This window comes from Lithobates pipiens, unplaced genomic scaffold (genome assembly GCF_037356315.1).
Source record: "Lithobates pipiens isolate NorthernLeopardFrog02 unplaced genomic scaffold, aLitPip1_a1.2 Scaffold_23, whole genome shotgun sequence".
Classification (NCBI taxonomy): domain Eukaryota; kingdom Metazoa; phylum Chordata; class Amphibia; order Anura; family Ranidae; genus Lithobates; species Lithobates pipiens.
In genome coordinates, this window is record NW_027507785.1 from 78,507,243 (window position 1) to 78,527,943 (window position 20,701).

The following is a 20,701-nucleotide window of genomic DNA, read 5'->3' on the forward strand; positions in this document are numbered from 1 at the left end:
CAGAACACCACCCCCAAAGCATAATCTTTCCACCTCCATGTTTGACTGTAGGGATGGTGTTCTTGGGGTCATAGGCAGCATTCCTCCTCCTCCAAACACAGCAAGTTGAGTTGATGCCAGAGAGCTCAATTTTGGTCTCATCTGACCACAACACTTGCACCCAATTCTCCTCAGAATCATTCAGAGGCCTGTGCATGTACTTTCTTGAACAGGGGGATATTGCGGGTGCTGTAGAATTTCAGTCCTTTCTGGCGTTGTGTGTTACCAATTGTTTTCTTCATGGTCATGAGAATAAGCCCAGAACTACACAAGATTCTCCTGTGTAGTTCCGGGCTTATTCTCATGACCATTGAAACTCCATGAAGTGAGATCTTGCATGGAGCCCCAGACCAAGGGGGTTTGACAGTTATTTTGTGTTTCTAACATTTGTGATTCATCTCAACTGTTGTCACCCTGTCACCAAGCTGCTTGGCGATGGTCTTATGCCACACGATCGGAATTTCCGGCCAGAAAAAGACTGATGAGAGCTTTTCATCGGAAAATGCGACTGTGTGTATGTTCCATCGGAATTTAGCTGTCCGAATTTCCGCCAGCCAAAAATGTATAGCATGTTCTCAATTTTCCTGACGGAAAAACTTTCTAACGGTAATTCCGATCGTGTGTATGCAATTCCGAGACGCCAAAAATCACGCATTCTCAGATTCAACTACGCGACAGAAGCTATTGGCTACTGGCTATTGAACTTCCTTTTTCTAGTCCCGTCGTACGCGTTGTACGTCACCACGTTATAAATGATCGGAATTTGATGTGACCGTGTGTAGGCAAGACAGCTGGAGCTAAATTCCTTCAGAATTTCGTCGGGAAAACCATCAGAGCTTTTTCCGACGAGAATTCTGATTGTGTGTACGCGGCATTAGAGGCCATTCCAGCCTTGTGTAGGTCTACAATGTTGTCCCTGACATCCTTGGACAGCTCTTTGGTCTTGGCCATGGTGGAGAGATTGGAATCTGATTGCTTCTGTAGACAGGAGGCTTTTATACAGGTAACAAGCTGGGTGCTCCTAATCTCAGCTCGTTACCTATATAGAAGACACCGGGGATCCAGAAATCTTGCTGATTGAGAGGGGATCAAACACTTATTCCAGTCATTGAAATGCAAATCAATCTATAACTTTTTTAAACTGTGTTTTTCCGGATTTTTTTGTGATTCTGTGTCTCACGTTTAACAATAAACCTACCATTAAAATTATAGACTGATCATTTCTTTGTCAGTGGGCAAACATACAAAATCATCAGGGAATCAAATACCTTTATCCCTCACTGTATAACCACTAGCACACCCCCCCCCCCCCCCACGCCACCGGGAGCAGACAATTGCTCAGTGGGAAGGGTTCCCCTGTCGGCACTGTTTGTGTTGATGGGGGAATCTGTGGTTGCAGGAAAGAAATTTGCACCGTCTATGGCCTGCCTTAGTCTATCAGAGTTCACCTGTAAATGAAATGGCACTGATCCTTCAAGAAAAGAGGTTTCCAATTTAGAAACTAGTGTAAAAAAGTTTCAAGAGCAGTGCAGGAGTTTCTATAACATGATTGCACCTGATTAGAGTTTAAAAAACCTCCTCAAGTTGTTGAAGTGAACTAATCTCTCGGTTACAGAACCTTAATCAATTTCTGAACTGTTCCAAATCAAACAGCCTGCAGTCATCTAGGGTCCTCATCTCCTATAAAATACTTAATTTTCCCATCCATCATGCTAATCAATAAAATACAGGACACTTTTTTTCCCCCTCTGCTGCCAAAGCACTCTGGAGTCCCTGTGAAATAGGTTAATTTAAAAATAATGAAATGAGATTGTTCACAAAGAAATTATTTAACCGGCGATAGGGCTCGTGGCAGCTTTGTTGCTGTAAATTCCATTTTACAAGGCTATATAGCAGCCATAAGGGATTTTAAATACAAGAGAGATAGTTCGAGCACACCGCATCTGTAAACGGGCTTACTTATGTACAATTAAAATTAATGTCTCTTTTTATTCCATATTGTTCGGAGAAATCTTTCGCACCAAAATGGTTAGACCATAATGGTGCCTAGTAAAAATGTCTGTCAGGCTAAACTTGTGTCTTCCACAAATACCCACCCCATTGTTCGCTCTCCCCTCTTGATCTTCCACAAATACAGTGCTGGGATGAAAGTAAAAAAAATATATATATAGTCCTAGTTTATAGGTTAAACTGGCTGACACTGACCTAGCGTTAGCCTAAACTAATGGCAGGGAAATGTTGAAGCATTGGAATTACTTTTAAAGCAATATTTGGCCCCAATGCATCATTGCAAATGCACCGTCTGTGCAGCTAAATTCCCAACACTTCTAAATGCTTATATGGGATTGTTTTACTGGCCAAATGGATACCGTTCTTAAGATATACATAGTCATCTAAATGACTCCTAATGCTGCCCTTTCCTCTTGCAATTGGATGGCTGCTGTAAAGGGGAGGGCAGTGTTGATAACCAGGTAAATTCTGGTAGCCACATTGAAAAATATTATATAATTATTTTTCTTATAAGTTCTCTAACTTTACCCAAGAGGTGGCAAAAAATATAATAAAATAAAGGAATAGTTATCATAGTTTTCTAAACCTTGGAACCGATTTCCTTAGCTACAGGCCCATATGTCCAGATACAGCCTATATGTTGGGCGTTTGGCCATTTTATTAATAAAGGATTTATTGAGGCTGAGCATGTTGACATCACTTTGGATGTTGGAGTTGTGGTGATATACAGGGATCTGGTCAGGATAACTGCTGGAATAGGAACTTGTATATTTTCATTGAAGGGGTCTCAAAAAAGAATTTTCTCTAGGTTGCTCCATGTAAAGAAAATAAGATTGTATTGGAGTATATTCAGCTTAATCACTTAATGACCTCCCACTGTATGTATATATGTGTATGTATATATATATATATATATATATATATATATATATATATATTAGGGCTGAAACAACTAATCGACAACTAATCGATTATGAAATTAATCGATTATTATTTTCATAATCGATTAATCGGCCACTAACATAATGGGGGTTAAAAAAAACTAAAATTAGCCCTTTATAGTACAAAAAGAGCAAATCGCTACTGTAAATATTACTTTCACTGTCTCATATTAAAAAATTAACCCCTTAGAGTAGTAATTATTTGCTCTTTTTGTACAAATTTTTTTTTTTTTAACCCTATTATGTCACTAAACATCTCAAGCCTGGGTCACACCTCTGTGTTTTTGGTGCTATTTGCAGAAACACACTACAGTTCATTTACATGGTTTCCTATGGGACACGTTCATATCCATGATTTTTTTCAGCTGCTTGGAAAAGCAGCTGTATTTGGAAAAGACAAGTACTTTTTTTTTTTTTTTTTTTTTTTTTTAACACAAAACAGTGCTATTTAGTTTTTTGGGTTCAATATACTTCAATGGAGAAGCTGCAGAAAAGCATGTAATACGTTTTTGCGGCAATTTGTGTTTTTGAATCTGCCCAACAACAAATTGGACAAAAAAAATGTAAAAATACAAATCGCAGCAAAATTACCTTTTTTTTTTCCCCTTTTTTTTTTAAGGTTTTTAACCGATTAATCAAAACAATAATCGGCCAACTAATCGATTATGAAAATAATCGTTAGTTGCAGCCCTAATATATATATATGTGTGTGTATATGTATATATATATATATATATATATATATATGTGTGTGTATATATATATATATATATATATATATATATATATATATATATATATATATATATATATATATATATATAATATGTCGGAACTTTAAAAATGGATATCTCGGTAATGGCAGCAGCTGCTGCCACAACCGAGGTATTCATCTTTTCAGTGGGTGGTTCTGTTTACGATAATGGTGGTCTCTGCGGCGGATTCACAGCGAGATCACCATTATTGGTAATGGGAGAGTGGCCACCCGCCTCTCTCTCACGCCCTCCACTGCTTAACGTAGCCGTCGGTAGCAGCGGAGGCGATCGGGTCCTTCTCCTTCCGTGGTATGGACACCCGGTGTTGTAAATAAAAGTACTTTTTGATGCTATATTCTATGCATCAGGCTGGCTGCAAATTGAAGCTTTGTACGGACTCCCAGGAGAGGCATTGAGGGTAGTTCAAGACGAAGGATGATGATTTGGGAAGTCTTTTCTAAAATCTGCAAATTGTTACTGGGTGAATATAATTATAACAACTTCATTCTTAATGTTTCTGGAATTTTAGTCACAGAATTAGTCACAAAATAAAGTCCTGCTAGGTGAGTTCAGGCATGTCTCTTTTGAGGTATAGCTATGTAAAACAGTAAAAAAAAAAGAAAAAAAAAAAGTTTAAAATCCAGCAATACATTGTGTCACCCTGTTCTGCACATGCTCAGTTGCTCTCCATTTTTAGGCACTCCTGAATTTGTAGTGGCCATTCTGTTGACAGCCTTAAGGCCTCACTCACCCCATGGTGCAGAGAAGTTAATTTTTCTGCACACGTTCTGCAAGGGCATAAAGAAAAACAATTGTTCCCTATGTGCCCTGTTCACACAACAACGTGCAGATTTTTTTTTCCTGCACAGGAATCTGCATCATGTTTGCATTTTTCTGCACAGGAAAAGAAGAAAAGCTGACCTGACATCGACATTGGTGTGAATAGGGCACATAGCTGACGCACATGAAAATTGATATCAATGTGCATAAAAACTGACTGAAATGCACATGATAAACTGAACAAGCCCTAAAGCAAAATTAAACATTCCTATCCATTACAGCCAAGGAAGCTGCTTCTGTTTGATCGGCAAATGCCATGGTTTTTGCACTTATGATCAGTTGACACCAGCCATTTAATGGTTCGGCAGTTTGGTTGAGGACACAAGCAAATGTGACAGTTAGCAATCCAGGCATTCCAGGAATGTAACTGTTTAAGAAACTAATACATTGATGGGTTTCATTCCACTTTATGGTTTACTGCTGTTCAGGGGCTCGGGGCTGCAGCAAAATGGCTGCCAGCAAGAAGAAGCAGCAACAATGCTGGAGACAATTTACAGCACACTCCAAATTTGGTAGCATAATTAATGTGGAATGTATGTTCCTTGCTAAAGAACATTATTTTTTAACAAGTTGTAATGGGTAAAGTTCCCCTTTAAAGTATACAGAAGAAAATTCTGGATGCTTATATTGTTTTTATTTTAAATGTGATGGTTATGGTCATGCAATGTCATGTATCATTCTGCGGATTATATATTGACAAAGTACCAACTGAAAATGTTAAATAGGGCACAACATTTCTGGAATAGGACTTTGGAATTTAGAATTGGAGAATGCTTGGTGTTCTCTGCACTGAGGTGCCACTGAGGAGACTGGCTGTCAACCATTTAGATCAGTGGGCTCCAAACTGTGTCCTGGGGGCAGGATGTGGCCCTTTGCTTGCCTTTATTAGGCCCTTGGAGCACTATTCCTCCCACAGATAGGAGACACTATTCTACCAACTGACATTAACAATGGGACACCATTTCTCCCATCGATTCCAACAATGGGGCAGTATTCTTCCCACTAGTACCAAATGTGGCGATGTTTACTTCTACTGATGTCAGGAAAATTTCCACTCCCACTGGCCACAGTCTGGCCCTTCTGATGTCTGAAGGACAATAAACTGGCCCTTTCAGTAGAAAGTTTAGAGACCCTGATTTAGATGGTGGTGGTGGTCTTTTACTAACCGATTGCCCAGTTGTGATGTACTCTTATACCAGAGCATAAGGAGTAATTTTTGCTTCATCTTCCAAGGGGGCCAATTACGGTCTTTTCTTTCTTTACATAGTGCAATATATTTGTGTATAGACCACTGAATACTTTACTACAAGAGCCACTTTTCACGTTTGGTCTTGAAAAAAACTTTTTATTCTGTCAAACCCAATGACCTCTGCTTGTAAAATGGGGCAATGTAGTGGGCACATGGTGCCAGTGTTTGGTCAAAAACACTGCCATTTATACATCATGTATTATTTTGTACCTAGAACTGTTAATATTTATTGTGAATATCTATGGTTGCTTATGAAATGTATTAAACAAACTTTTGTGCATTTGCGGATACTAGCATTTTCTGTGATCTATCTTTGAGGTTCTCCTTTAAACCGAGCATTGTTGTTCTGGCAAGGAAGAGAAAAATGTGAATTGTTTTTCAGCCATGGGGAATAGGGATAGCAACTGGTATGACAGTCATTTGATTAAAGAACATGTTAGATCCTTTTAACCAAGCTTTAAATATTTCTGTAAATTTATTTTATTGTATTAGTGTTATAAACTATGGAAGGCCGAAATGGAGCTAGACGAAAGCTTGAGTTCTTGTTTTGATATGGTTTTACATCTTTGGCTAAATGGTTTAGAAAAAGCAAGAATTGTATGTGTGGCGACCACTACGTCGCGTCTATGTCCAATCTTCACCTATGATTGTGAAATGAAGGCTGTTCTATGACGTATCCCATAGATGTTCTGGTAGCCCTTATATGTGCTTACCGAATCATCATAAACCCCTGAACACACCAATGAATAAAATTGAAAATCTTGTACTAGGGTCTCTTGCAGTAATTGAGATGTTGGCATTGCTTTTTCGTGGATTATGTCAGATAGAATTTATGGTTTTGCTAAAGAAACAGAGAACATTTCATATTTGGTAGTTTGGAGACCGGTGATATGCTGATTCTCCGTAAGCCATATACATAAAATCAATTTTAACACAGCGTTGACATAAAGTCCATGCTTGCCTCGACTAGAAAGCCAAACAAATCAATTCATTTATAAGATGCTCTCTTCTCACCACTGCAAGCTGTCGTGTTACCATTCGCATCTGGCACCTTCCCATGTGAAATCATAATTTTCCACTGATTTCCAGCTATGGACTCATATGCTCTGTTTATTAAAAGTGAATTAATCTTGAGTGTCAGGGGATGGTAGCTCCCACACAGGGCTCATTGAAGAGCTAAAGACTTTAGTTATAGCTCTGATTAGAAATGAAAAGCATTAAAGGTACTTTAACTCCTGACCTCATCTTGCATTTACATAAGGATGTGTGGGTATTGTTTTTCAGAAAATAGAGAAAATCAAGTATGGTTTATAATTATATATTCCTTCAGTTTAAGGAGTGGTTCCTGTAGTCCTGTTGAATATCTGAATTGGGATTTGTATTAATTCTTATTCAAATCTAATAGCATATTGTTACTGTTATCCTACTGCAATGCGAAAATAGCCAATTATTTTATAGGCTAATCTGTCACGACTGAAGGCGGCATTCAACATGGCACCTTCATTTCTTTGATTGATGGGCAGCACACTTGTTTCAGGACAGCTCAACTTCATTAGCAGAAACATCCCCACCCCATGGTAATGTTTAACCCATCATGGCTGATGCATCTAGAAGATGTCAGCCAACTGTTAGGTAGCCTGTTGGATTAGAACGTGAGAAGATGGCTATTTTGGAAAAGAAAAAAAAAAAGATTACTACTGGATTTGTGGAGGGAATGGAAATGGCTGCTGAATCAAAGATAGGTGGTGGCTAGAATATTAGTGGAGGGAGAGGCAGTGGCTTGAACAGTGGGCAAGGGAGAGGCATTGGCTGGTGCATTTGTGGAGGAAGAGGCAGTGGCGGGAGCATTTGAGGAGGGAGAAGAGGTGGTGGCCTGGTGAATTTGAGTAGGTAGAGGCAGTGTCTGGCCTATTTGAAGAGGGAGTGGAGGTAGCTGGCCAGTTTGAGGAGGGAGAGGTGGTGGCTGGAGTATTTGAGAGGGAGTGGCAGAGGCTGGCCCATTTAAAGAGGGAGAGGTGGTGGCTGGCGCATTGAAGGTAGGAGAGCTGGCAGCAAATCAAGCTATATGCCTATATGTACCATAGCTACACACTTTTCAAAGAGCCTCTTTCAATATAACCAGAAAAGTTCCAACATCCTTGAAAACTGGTTACATTGCCGTTATCTGTAGAATATGCGATGAGCGTTCAGCGCAGACACATTCTTAATGCGAAATATAATCATCTTTATAAATGCAATCTTGCAGCAAAGGAAATCAATGACTTGTCAGATAAGCTGCTATGCTAAACCTGTTTGTTTTTTAATGTATTTCAGTCTTCTCGATGCCGAGCTTTGTTAATATTCCAAAGGCAAAAGTTTGTGAGCTGTAATCTTGAGAAAAGACGAGCATGACATCTGGTACACACCTGTGTTTTTTTTGGAGAGAGATCTCCTCTGTTTAATTCAAGGCTGTAAGGGATGCAAGGAATGAAATTTCCGGGTTTCTGTTGGCTTTCATCTACCTTGTCCTATGTTAGACCGTGTTTTACTTTAAAATTGGAGCCTTTTTTTTTTTTATGATGGCTAATATACCTGGAAAAGGTTCTATCTGGTGTAACATCTATAATTTATGTGTATGTGCATATTATTTCTACATACATATTCTTTTATTATTTAATACATGTTTTTTCTCTGTTAAGTGATGTTTCCACACTTAGCACATGTAACTGTAGCAGTTTTTTTGTACTTTTACAATTTTTATTTTGAAAACCATTTTTGTTAAATTTGCATAAAAATTGTACAAAACAGGGTATTATAAGATACCAAAAACATAAAAAAATAAAATAAAAATACAGTAACAATTACTGGCGCAGCCAGACATTTGTAAAAAGAGAAAGAGCAGCATGACAACTAAAAAAGGCAAAAACATAACCAACCCCCAAAAGTAAGAGGGTAACATAAAACTAGTGCAATACTTGACACTGTTTTTGAGAAACAAACGCCTCAGTATCTGTTTGGATGGATGTAGCAGCAATTCTCAATGTGCTCATCAGATATTTTGGGTCTAATTTTGCTGTTGTGTTCTTTATCCTTAAATAGTTGCTCACATATACAGGTGTTGCCAAAAAATGATGACATGACTATGGCGTGATTGCGAAGAGTGGAATATTGGGAAGATCAAACTTACAAAAGTCCAGTAAAGAAACAGTAAAATTTTTCTTTGGCCACGTGTTCGCAAAGCGTAATTTCATTTTTACAAAAAAAATTCCCAAAAATTTCAACATTTTTAAGTAACGTTTTGTGTTGAGCTGCATTCATAGCCATCTTGGGCTGTATGTGGCCTATGGGTCGCAGGTTGGACACCACTGACAAGGGATGGAACTTGTACGAAATAGCACTGTTTTGTTGTGTCTAGGGCAACATGATGTCCAAAGACAGCGTTTGGTAAGGTGGCCAATACTCTGTAGTTGGGAACAAGCATCTTATGGTGCCTGCAGTACAGTCGTCTTAATTTGCTTAGCTAGTAGTATTTAGTGACATTCAGCTGAATTTGTTCCATAAGTTTGAAGACCTTTTTTGGCTTATCCAAACTGTTAAGCTCCAGAGTGTGTCAGGAATATCCTCTAGCATTGCTTTCCATGTGGGTACCTCATTCACTTTTTATCTAATCACCACAAAACCTGTAAAGGCAGATGTTATTGATTCCGGGGTATGTTACTGACGCTCAAAACTGAAGAAGCTGCTTGGATAAGCAGTGAAATGTCTTCAACATTACAAAACATGTCCAGTTAACTGTGACCAACTACTACTAGTTCTTTTTTGACCTTGATAGATGAGACCCTCCATAGGCATCTTGATTTGCTTGATATACTGTTACATATTCCCTTATATTCCGTTTAGCTTATCTTATTAAAGGTTATGTTTTAGCTTTATAATTTTCATCCTTGACAGCACTACCAGCTAATCAGGGTGCCAGAAACAGAATGCATATGATATACAGTCAAGTGTCTTGTGTTTATTACGCTACTAACAGCCTAACAATGAGTTACCATCTTTAAATAGAAGGCTAATAAATGGGGAACAGTAGAGTTAGGAATGAGTGAAATTATCGGCTGGCGCTTTATTATAGCAGCGCGCCCAGCTCCATATTGCTGTTTGTTTGGTGTGATTTAGAATGTGCTGTTTATGTTGGAGTGTAGCAATTCGTGTTGTCTTGGAAATTCTATTAAATTTATACTTCCATTTATCCAAAATGATTTTCCAGACTTCATTTCATGCTAAATCATATGGCTATTAGCCCCAGAACAAAGCAATTTCTTAGCTCCTATATTGTAAGCCTTAGCGGTCAGCTGGCTATTTTCATACCGTAATAGACACCGAGCTGGGTAATAATACTGTGTAAAACATGCCTCAACCTCCATAATGTTCTCATATTCCCCTCTCTGTCCATTTTTCAGAGGGTCTGCATGAAGTTGAAATTCTGCATGTGGGTTGATTACAAATGTGCCTAAACCCTTTGTTTTTTGGAAAGTGTAAAATCATGATTTTAACCACTTAAGGACCAGGCCTCTTTTTCAGACTTGGTGTTTACAAGTTAAAAACACATTTTTTGCTAGAAAAGGACTTGGAACCCCCAAACATTATACATTTTTTTTCTAACACCCTATAGAATAAAATGGCGGTCATTGCAATACTTTTTGTCGCACCGTATTTGTGCAGCGGTCTTACAAGCACACCTTTTTTGAAAAAAATTGAATTGTTTGAATAAAGAAATAAGACAACAGTAAAGTTAGCCCAATTTTTTTTTTATGTTATCAAAGATAATGTCACGCTGAGTAAATTGATGCCCAACATGTCACGCTTCAAAATTGCGCCCACTAGGGGAATGGCGTCAAACTTTTACCCTTAAAAATCTCCATAGGCAACATTTTAAAAAAAATTCTACAAGTTGCATGTTTTGCATTACAGAGGATGTCTAGGGCTAGAATTATTACTCTCGCTCTAACGATTGCGGTGATACCTCACATGTGGTTTGACCACTGGTTTCATATGCAGGCGCTACTCATGTATGCGTTTGCTTCTGCACACAAGCTGATCGGGACAGGGCGCTTTAAAAAAAAAAAAAATCGTATTTATTTTACTTGATTTTATTAATTTTTAGACTGTTAAAAAAAAATGGGTCACTTTTATTCCTATTACAAGGAATGTAAACATCCCTTGTAATAGAAAAAAGCATGACAGGTCCTCTTAAATATGAGATCTGGGGTCAAAAAGTCCTCAGATCTCATATTTGGACTTAAATGCAAAAAAAATAAAAAAATTGTCATTTAAAAAAATGACAGCAAAAAAATGGCCCCTTTAAGACGTATGGGCGGAGCTGACGTTTTGACATCACTTCCGCCCTGTTATGGTATGAAGACGGGTGGGGGCCATCTTCCCCTCACTCTTCTCCACACACCGCCACAAAAATGACTGGATCGCTGCTGCCGATGACTCCGGGAATCGGCAGAGGGCGCGGGAGAGCGGTGGGTGGGGTGTGGCCCCTCTCCCGCCGCCGATAACGGTGATCTCTCACAGTGAATTCGCCGGAGAGACCGCGATTATCGTACACAGGATTGCCGGCTCAAAAGATCGATACCTCGGTTGTGGCAGCAGCTGCTGCCGTTACCGAGATATCCATCTTCAAATGCCTAGGTAAATGTACATGAGCCGGTCGGCAAGTGGTTAAACAATTTTATTTTACTTAAGTTTTCAAGTTATATATAAAGTGGTTTCTTTATCATATATTTTTTTTGTTGTCTGCATACCATTACAAATAAACATTTTACAGGTTGCATTTATTCCGTTTAAAACCATAAGGCTTAAAGTGATTGTAAAGACGGAGGAATTTTTTTTTCTTAATGCATTCAGATAAAAAGCCTTCTGTGTGTAGTAGCCTCCTAACCCCCCTAATACTTATTTGAACCCCTCATCTCTATCCAACGATGTCCACAAATACCTTGTTGTTTTTTCTGAAAAGGTGAACTAACCATTTAAATATGCCCTTACTCCGCTTTCCCCAACTACTCGCCCTCTGTGTACTATCTTGTTTGCCCAGGAAAGTGAAGTAATCTTTTGTGTCCTCCTCCAATTTAACTGCCACAAGCTTACAGGGGCTTAAGACTCCCTTGCTGCCCCCACATGATAGTACAAGGTCCTGGTGATTGGCTGATCAGCACCCAGAGATGCATCATAGGAGGAAGGGTAGATCATTTTTTGCTGCCCTCCTCTCTGGGTATTTCCTATCGCTCCTGGTGGGTAAATGGAATGGTGTGGGGCAAAGGGAATGTGATTATATGCAAGGAGGGTGAGCATTTGAGTGAGTCCGTTTACTCTGCATGCACTGAAACATGGGTTCACTTTAAAGAGACACTATCAAGTGCTCTGTCGCATTTAGCCAAAATACCAAGTGCTTCTGGGTATAGGGAAGCACATGACAAAAAAAAGGGAAAAGTTCCCCCGAGGTGGGTTTTTTAGGCAGCAAATAATAAAATTAGGTCAATAATGTATAGGAAAATAATCTATATTTTATTAGTACCAAAGGGTATGACATGATTAAAAAATGAGCTCCAGTAGGAAATTAAAACTAAACCAGATATGCACTTGCAGACAAAGATTTCATGAAGACATTATACAAACAATGTCAACAATGTGAAAAATAAACCTGATGCGTTTCAACCCATATACCAAGGGTCTTCTTCAGAGGAGCAGTCTGCTGAGAGAAATATATCATAGGTACATATGTCAAAAATTATTTACGCACAGTATAGAAAAAATAAGTACCTTTAGAGTGCAGACATGTGATATAGTTACCCAATAGTGTATATCCAAAGAGAAGAATGCTTCCTACATGGAGATCCTTTAAAAGGTTTTCTCTCCCCAAGAGGTCCCAGGACACTCCATGGCCACAATGATCAAGGAGGAGCAGTGATCCAGCGGTATGGCTTGTGAGAATATGCATGTTTGGGGTGAGCAGCACTTTCCTATCTCTCACTGTATGTGTCTTCCCTTTGCTATAGGGAAGCACATGGCCACCTCCCATCTGACAATGCTTGGGTATAGCAGGCAATCACTAGACCCATGGACTAAGGGCACAAGCTGACACTACAGATTTTTGTTGGACAAAGGCAAGAACTGCAGTAGAGCGCAGCCAAGCGGAATCTCTAGGGGAGACACCATTACTCTGCCACCAATGGGCAAGGTACCAGTGACTCTTTATACTAGCAGTAGTGTGTCCCTCCTCTGTACGTCACTCTACAGGTGTTTTCACAGCAGAGGTTGATATTGGAGTCTCCGGACAGGTGCCAATGTTGCCTTGTAATTTACTTCCTACTGACTGCAAGTCCTAAATATGAATCAATCATATGCAATATATTAAATTTTTATCTGCCATAGCACTATGCATTTCCTATAAAAACTAAAATAAGGTTTTGCATCACAAAATGGGTTCTTAAAGCCCGATTCCGTTCCCATGCTTTTATATGCATAGCTTTGAAAATTGCTCAATGCCTACCTCTTTGAGTGGAGGGATAATTGCAAATCCAAATAACTTGACACCTTGGCAGACTTTGTCCTAGCTTACCCCACCACTAGGACAGGGCAACTGATTGCAGTGCTCTTTCTGGTACAGAGAAGAGTAGGGTGATAGCAGTGCCTTTCATTTCTTGGGGTGGACATGCTGAATGATGGCATCCTGAAGACTGGCACAATCTTGGAGAAAAAATAAAATTCATGCATGTACACCTGGCAGTTGAAGGCAGTAGAACACCATATAATGTATTTTGCGCACCCTCTAAAAAAAATGTGGTGGCTATTTTATGTGCATTTTAGCATTTCATAGCTCTTCTTGAAGTTTTTGTCAAGATGATTGCAACTGAAGCCCTTTGCCCTTCAAAATATATTTGCAGGTGTTTGTTCGCTTTTTAAAAGGTAATTAACGTTTGTTCTGAATTGACTAAGTGCCATCAGCGGCACACGCACCCCTACCTCAGCCTGACCTTGAGCTTCATTTTGATGTAAGTGGTCACATCCACCTCTCTGACAGTGTTATTCTTGATGCTGGAAGGTGTTACTGAAATGAATTACTTCATAAAGTTGTAAATAAAAGACTTCCTAGCGCCAGACTGCATTAAGTAAAATGGAATCGCTAAGCGGCCATGATGAATCTCTTTTTTTCTGCAAAGTAAATAGTTGGCTGCGCCTCCTATGCTGTCAGACACCTCATCTTTGTTAATAAATTATGTCCTTAAAGTGTGACAAATTATGCACACTTGTATATCGAACTGTTGGATTTGTACTCTACGCTTTTTGACTTTGATAAATCAGAATGCATTAAGCAGTTTAAATATTTTTTGCAATTTGAGATTTTTGGATTGTTTTCATTAATCTATTTTGTTGGTATTTCCTATATTTATATAGTGCTTATATTTTCTGTAACACGTCAAGAGTACAGAGCCCTCTTCACATTGGTCCCTACCGCAAGGGAACTTCAGTTTTAAGTTTGAACTCCAGGCAAACCACTAAATACAGAAATGAAAAATAGAAGGTATTTTTGTCCACTCAGTTATGAGATTTACATAGAACCGCCTTGTCAGGCAGGGCAGGAGACATCCTATGTACACTGGCAAAAGTAGAGGTAGAACTAGTGCACCCTTCAATCAGTATTTGGTACCAGAACTGTTCTTTCCTGTAGTAATACTCTTTGGGAAGACACTTAAAGTGGAGGGCCACCCTAAAAAAATAAATGACATTAACATTCACAAAAAAAATATAAAAAAAAAATTTTTTTTTACTTACCAGAAACCCCTGTTGCTAGGCAGTCTTCCTAATCTGCCTTTTCCTATTCCATGGTGTTTCCTCATCTTCGGCAAGCTGCTCCGTTGTCTTCTGGGACATCTGCGTGTTCCAGAAAACAACGGGACTATTCACAAAACCCCGCTCGACTTGCGCATGCGCAGTAGGAAACAGACAGTGAAGACGCAAGACTCCACTGCCTGTTTCCCTTCGTTAAGATGGCGGCGCCGGCACCCGATCCAATGGACGGATCGGCCTCGGGTGGCCGAGATCACGGGCTCGCTGGACAGGTAAGTGTCCTTATTAAAAGTCCGCAGCTACAGTGATTGTAGCTGTTGATTTTTAAAAAAAAATTGCGGCTGGAACACCGCTTTAAGCTGGCCATATATTCATGTTTTTGTTTTTTTTGCTCAACCTGTGGATTGAGTGAGAAAAAAAAAAAACCTATGCTATTGTGTTCTGACGGCGGCGAACCTTTCCAGCCTTCAGAATACACCAATCGTTATTGCCGGCTTTAACTGACAGCACTGATCGTTAAGAATAAACCGGACAGGCTGGTTGTACAGAAGTCGATCCGTAAATACACCGCTCCTCTACCGTCCCTGCCTATTGAAACGAATGGGCAGCACTGCCGGAGTGGTGCTTTTCGGGCGCATTTAACCCTTTTCAATGGCTGCTAGCAGGGACTAAAAGCTCCCAGCTAGTTGCCAAAAAGCGCCACGGTAAAGGGCCTGCTAAAACTAGTGGCCCTCTACCGCCAATGCCCAACGTGGCTCGGTGTGAAAGGGCTCCAAGTGTTTGCCGAGTTACAAAAATAACAGTTTTTTGTACTTGAAATTGTTTTAAGAATATCGCTTCAGTGCTTAACTCAAATTCTTTCTTTTCATTAACAGATGCAGATCTTCTCCTACAATCCTGATGACTTTGATAGCTTTGGTGCAGCCATTTTGGATAAGAGACTAATTGCAGCAATGTCAGTCTTCTTTCAGGTAAGTAACCCAAATAACACCTTTAGATCTTATGTCAATGGGCTTTGGGGTTTGCGTCCATGGGCAAATGCAGTTTGATTTTAGGTGCATATCATTTGCATTGACATCAGTTCTGAGATCATTGCAGTTGACCTACTTCAAGCAGCTTTTGCATTCCTATTGACTTGTATGGGGAGGGAAGCAGTTCTAACGGTAACAAAAAAATATCAGCCATAACCATATTGTTGCCCTGTAAGGGGTTATCTTTGCTCATGGAAGATTTTTAAATGTTTTAATGCCTCACTTTTTCTATACATTGAAAATGTTTTTTACTGTGAGCTTGATCATTTGCAAAAATCCTTGTATCTTTATTCTTCCGAAGCTTTGTAGTCCATGCTTGACTGTTTTGCAAAAAAGTTTCAGATCACTGTCTACTTGTACACTGCATTTAATTAAAAAATAAAAATGCATTTAATGATGTATTAATGAAAACGGCGCTGCATTCGTTTGTGTCTCTTATATCTGCCTGGAGTTCAGTGTAGACCTGACCCACTACAAAGTGTTTGTGAATCCTTCCTGTTGAACTCTGAATAGCTTAACGTCGTGTTATGCCGAGCATCATAGCCTCCATTAAAGGCTTGTAAAGTTGTTGAAACATAGAAATAAGTAATGGGACATGACCACCATTTGGCAAAAGTTGCACTCCATGATTAGTTTATTTTTAGTAGAAAATCATGAAAAAATCCATAGCAAGGGAATTATTCAACTTTAGTCGGAGCTGCACAGTTTGTTTTTGTCTACAAATGGTCCTTATTTGCATAGGCAGTTTTGTGGTAAATGTGAAAAATCACTTTGAGGCTGGGTTTACACTGGTCAAACGCTCCGAGCTCATGTCGTATGACGTGTGTAAATAAATTTTTCCCTATGGGAGCTGTCTTAACTGGTCCGACACAAGTTGGTCCAACTTTGAAAATGCTCCCTGTACTACTTTGGTCTGATTTTGATCCTTTTTCAGCCCATTGAATATCATTGAAGTCGGATCGCCGTCTTGGCTGATCCGACTTTGGCATGCGACTTTAAATAAAAAAACGGCATGGGTTCCCCCTCCAAGTCCCTTCAGTCTGATATGGATTTTAAGGGGAAACCCCTATGCTGAAAAACCACTGTGGGGGTCCCCCCAAAATCCATACCAGACCCTTATCCAAGCACACAGCCTGGCAAGTCAGCAAAGGAGGTGGGGACAAGCGAGTACCCCCCCATCCCTCCTGAACCGTACCAGGCCACATGCCCACAACACGGGCGGTGGGTGCTTTGGGGCAGGGGGGTGCACTGCGCCCCCTGCACTGCACTGCGCCCCCCACCGCCCCAAAGCACCTTGCTGCTTCCCGACAATCCTGGATGTTGGTTGCCGGGGTCTGAGGGCGGGGGGCTTATCAGAATCCAGGAGCCACCTTTACTAAGGGGGCCCCAGATCCCAGACCCCCAACCTATGTGAACGAGTATGGGGTACATCGTACCCCTACCCATTGACCTGGGGGGAAAAAAAGTGTCAATAAAAAAAACACACTAGACAGGTTTTTAAAGTAATTTATTAGGCAGCTCCGGGGGGTCTATTCTGACCTCTCCGCTCTTTTTGGCCTCTTCTCCCACTCTCCAGTTCTTCTCCCGGTCTCCTGTGTCTTCTGCCGGGCTCCTCCGCTATCTTCTGCTCTTTTGCCAGTGTTGGCCTGGTCTTCTCCTTTGTCTTCTTCCCTCTGGTCTTCTTCCGATATTGAAACAACGCTCTCTCCCACTGTAATGCCGTGTGCGTGGTGCTCAATGACTTATATAGGCATGGGGCGTGGTCACCGGGTGATGTCATCAGGTGACCACGCCCTTATGACGTCACCATCCTGTCATGCCACGGGTGGTTAAAAAATAATTTATTGCAGCTAGCAGTGTGACAATGTCTGAAAATAATGGAGTAAATGTTCATGTCAAACGTGCATGTAATGCAACCTCTGACGTAACTTTACTGATGTAGAGCACTCCTCCCGAAATCTTTGGATAGAGTCCGATAGACAGTATTGTTGTTTTTATTTATACACTGATGAAGGGGGATTGTTGGTCACTGAAACACATTAGATACATTTTGTCTACTATTGTCATATTGCTATCTGTAATAAATCAATAATGACACTTAAGATGAATGTTTTGCACTCCTATTCTTCTAATTTGGATTTCCCATTTTGAGAGGCCATTACCCCTTTGGAGCGATTCCGAAGTTAAGCCATCAAGGTCAACCAACACCTCCTGTCTGAAGGAACGAACAGCAACGTCTTATATCCACTCTTTCTGGAACTTTGCCCATGCAGGCCAAGGTTATTGTATATTTGGAAGGGGCCTTCCCTGACTTTGATATGATCCTCTTACCTGTACTCCTTCACAGAGTCAGACGTGTCACCATGACAAGGCGAATTACATCACCACTCCTGTGTCACTGCCAATTTTAATGCCAGCTACAAACGAGCTACACTGGAGTGCAGGTAAGGTGAGTATAAGGGAGTTACTGATGTCCTTTACAGAGACACTGTCAGGCCGGTCATATACGGAGCAAATTTCTTTCCTGCTACCACGGATTTCAGGAAAGAAATTTGCCCAATTCCACCATCAACACAGACTGTTGATGCTTGAATCCCTCCTGCTGGGCGGTATGTTTTCAGGTGGAGGCGAGCGTGGGAAGCTGTCCCTGCCTGGAGAAGACAGTTGTTATCCCTAGCGGCTATAGCAGCCACTACCGATAATTGCAAGAGAATCCAGCAGGCTGGTTGTACCCAAGTTGATTGATCGATCAACTTGGTACATTAAGCCTGCCCAGCAACGGTTTGAATCTCAGCTGGTTCCCACTGAACCAGCCGAAATTTGAACCGTGTTTGGCGGGCCTTAGCTTGCCCGGTATGAGTGAGAGGATAGTAATTGTTTTTTTGTGCCCAGACTTGCACGTATACACCTAAACTCTGTTTTTTAATCTTTAAAGTCATTACAACTTCATTATATTGACAACACAAGAAGGAAGATTTACACGTTCGATACAAACAAGCCTTTGCTGTGTTATAGCGGCCCTAATAACCCATTTGCCAGGTACAACCCCTGTGTCCTTTTTGGTTGTAAGCCCAGAATACAGTAAGCTCTTGTACACACGGTCGGAGATTCTGACAACCAAATCCTTCGGATTTTGTCCGAAACTGTTACATACACACGGTCGGACAAAGGTGTCAGAAAATCCAACGTGATTACGTTATTTTGTTACGACGAGACTACGTTCACGCTAGTAGCCAATAGCTTTGGTGTTGGAATTTGATCTGAGCATGCGTGGCACTTTGTCCAATCGGAATTCTCTACACATGATCGGAGTATGTCCGATTCGGAGCATTTTGTCGGAAAATTTTACCAGCAAGTTGGAAAACTTGGTCCGACGGAAACAGTCCAATGTAGACCACATACAGTCAGAATATCCGACAAAACGGTCCAATCGGACACATTCCGTCGGAATCTCCGACCGTATGTACAAGGGCTTAGACCAGCAGATCCCCTCTGCTCATTCTCCGCATAGCTCTATGCTCAGTTTGCATCAAGCCCAGTGTGACATAGCAGTGGTGGTAATTTTTATACATAATTGATCCGTCATTGTGAACCTTACTTTAGCGGTTTCCTCCACTCCTGGGGCATCATAGATGGAAGACACCGCTTTAACCCAGAACTGTGATCTATGTGTGGCGAGGTGTTGATGCTGTTAGGAGATTTAAGTCTGGTACACACAATGAGATTATTGGACGAAAGATCATACTTTTTTTTTTTTTTTTTTTTTTGCATGCAAATCTCCGATCGAATCTGATGAGTCACGAAAATTCTTGTATGACAGAATAAAAATTCGGAAGTGATGTACTGTGTTGTAATGCGTAATTGCATTTTCGAACAACAGCTGTACTGATTAAATGAAAATCGTACAATCTGGCATCGTACAAAAAATAATTTCGTGCATGTCCGATCAAATAATATCGCTTGAACTGTCCTGATCGACTCTCGAAAGCTCTGTACTAAGGATCCGATTATCGCACGATAGCGATATTTTTCGTATGATTTTCTGATCAAGTATACGGGGCTTAAATATTTTTGCCTAGTTACCATACACAGCAGGATGTATCATTTCCCATGTTTAACATGATTTTACCTGCCCCTATCATTGCTTTTATGGGAGTAGTAAAAGCTATTAGAAAGAACTGACTTCTTCCTCCTTATCCTGTGTTGACCCCCACATAATCTCTGCATTAGATTTTGTATATGCGTCATAGGAGACTTGAGACTTTGTGCAGTTTGTTATAGAATATTAAGTTATGCTGGATCTTGTACGGCATATTTGCTTTAGAGAACGTAACACAGTTTATTCCATAACAAACCATGCCAGATCTCCTATAGTACATATGCTGTACAAGATCCAACGTGGTTTGTTATTCAATAATGAACCACCCCAGGTCAACCTACTGCGTATTGTATAAGATCTGGTGCAGTTTATTATTGAATAATTAACCATACTAGTTCTCTACACCAGTGGTTTTCCTCCTCTGTCCTCAAGTACCACCAACAGGCCATGTTTTGGGAATTTCTCTTAGATAAAATAGCTGTCCAAAATACCAAGCCATTGACTCTGATTTAACCACTTCAGCCCTGGAAGGATTTACCCCCTTCCTGACCAGAGCACTTTTTGCGATTTGGCACTGCTTCGCTTCAACTGACAATTGCTTGGTCGTGCGATGTGGCTACCAAACAAAAGTGGTGTCCTTTTTTTCCCCCACAAATAGAGCTTTCTTTTGGTGGTATTTAATCACCCCTGCAGTTTTTATTTTTTGCGCTATACACAAAAAAATTGCGTAAAATTTTGAAAGAAATGCATTATTTTTTACTTTTTTCTATAATAAACATCCCCCAAAAATATATAAAAAAATGTTGTTCCTCAGTTTAGGCTGATACGTATTCTTTTACATATTTTTGGTAAATAAAATTGCAATAAGCGCTTGGTTTGCGCGAAAGTTATAACTTCTACAAAATAAG

General features: G+C 40.2%; 1 protein-coding gene across 2 annotated transcripts in view; it reads left to right on the forward strand.

Moving 5' to 3' along the window:
- Positions 1-20,701, forward strand: part of PTPRG (protein tyrosine phosphatase receptor type G) — a 727,870-nt gene that overhangs the window by 372,590 nt on the left and 334,579 nt on the right. For both annotated transcript variants that reach the window (XM_077451904.1, XM_077451902.1), the window contains exon 5: positions 15,539-15,634. In XM_077451904.1, coding sequence (XP_077308030.1) covers positions 15,539-15,634 — 96 coding nt within the window. The remainder of the gene's footprint in view (positions 1-15,538; positions 15,635-20,701) is intronic.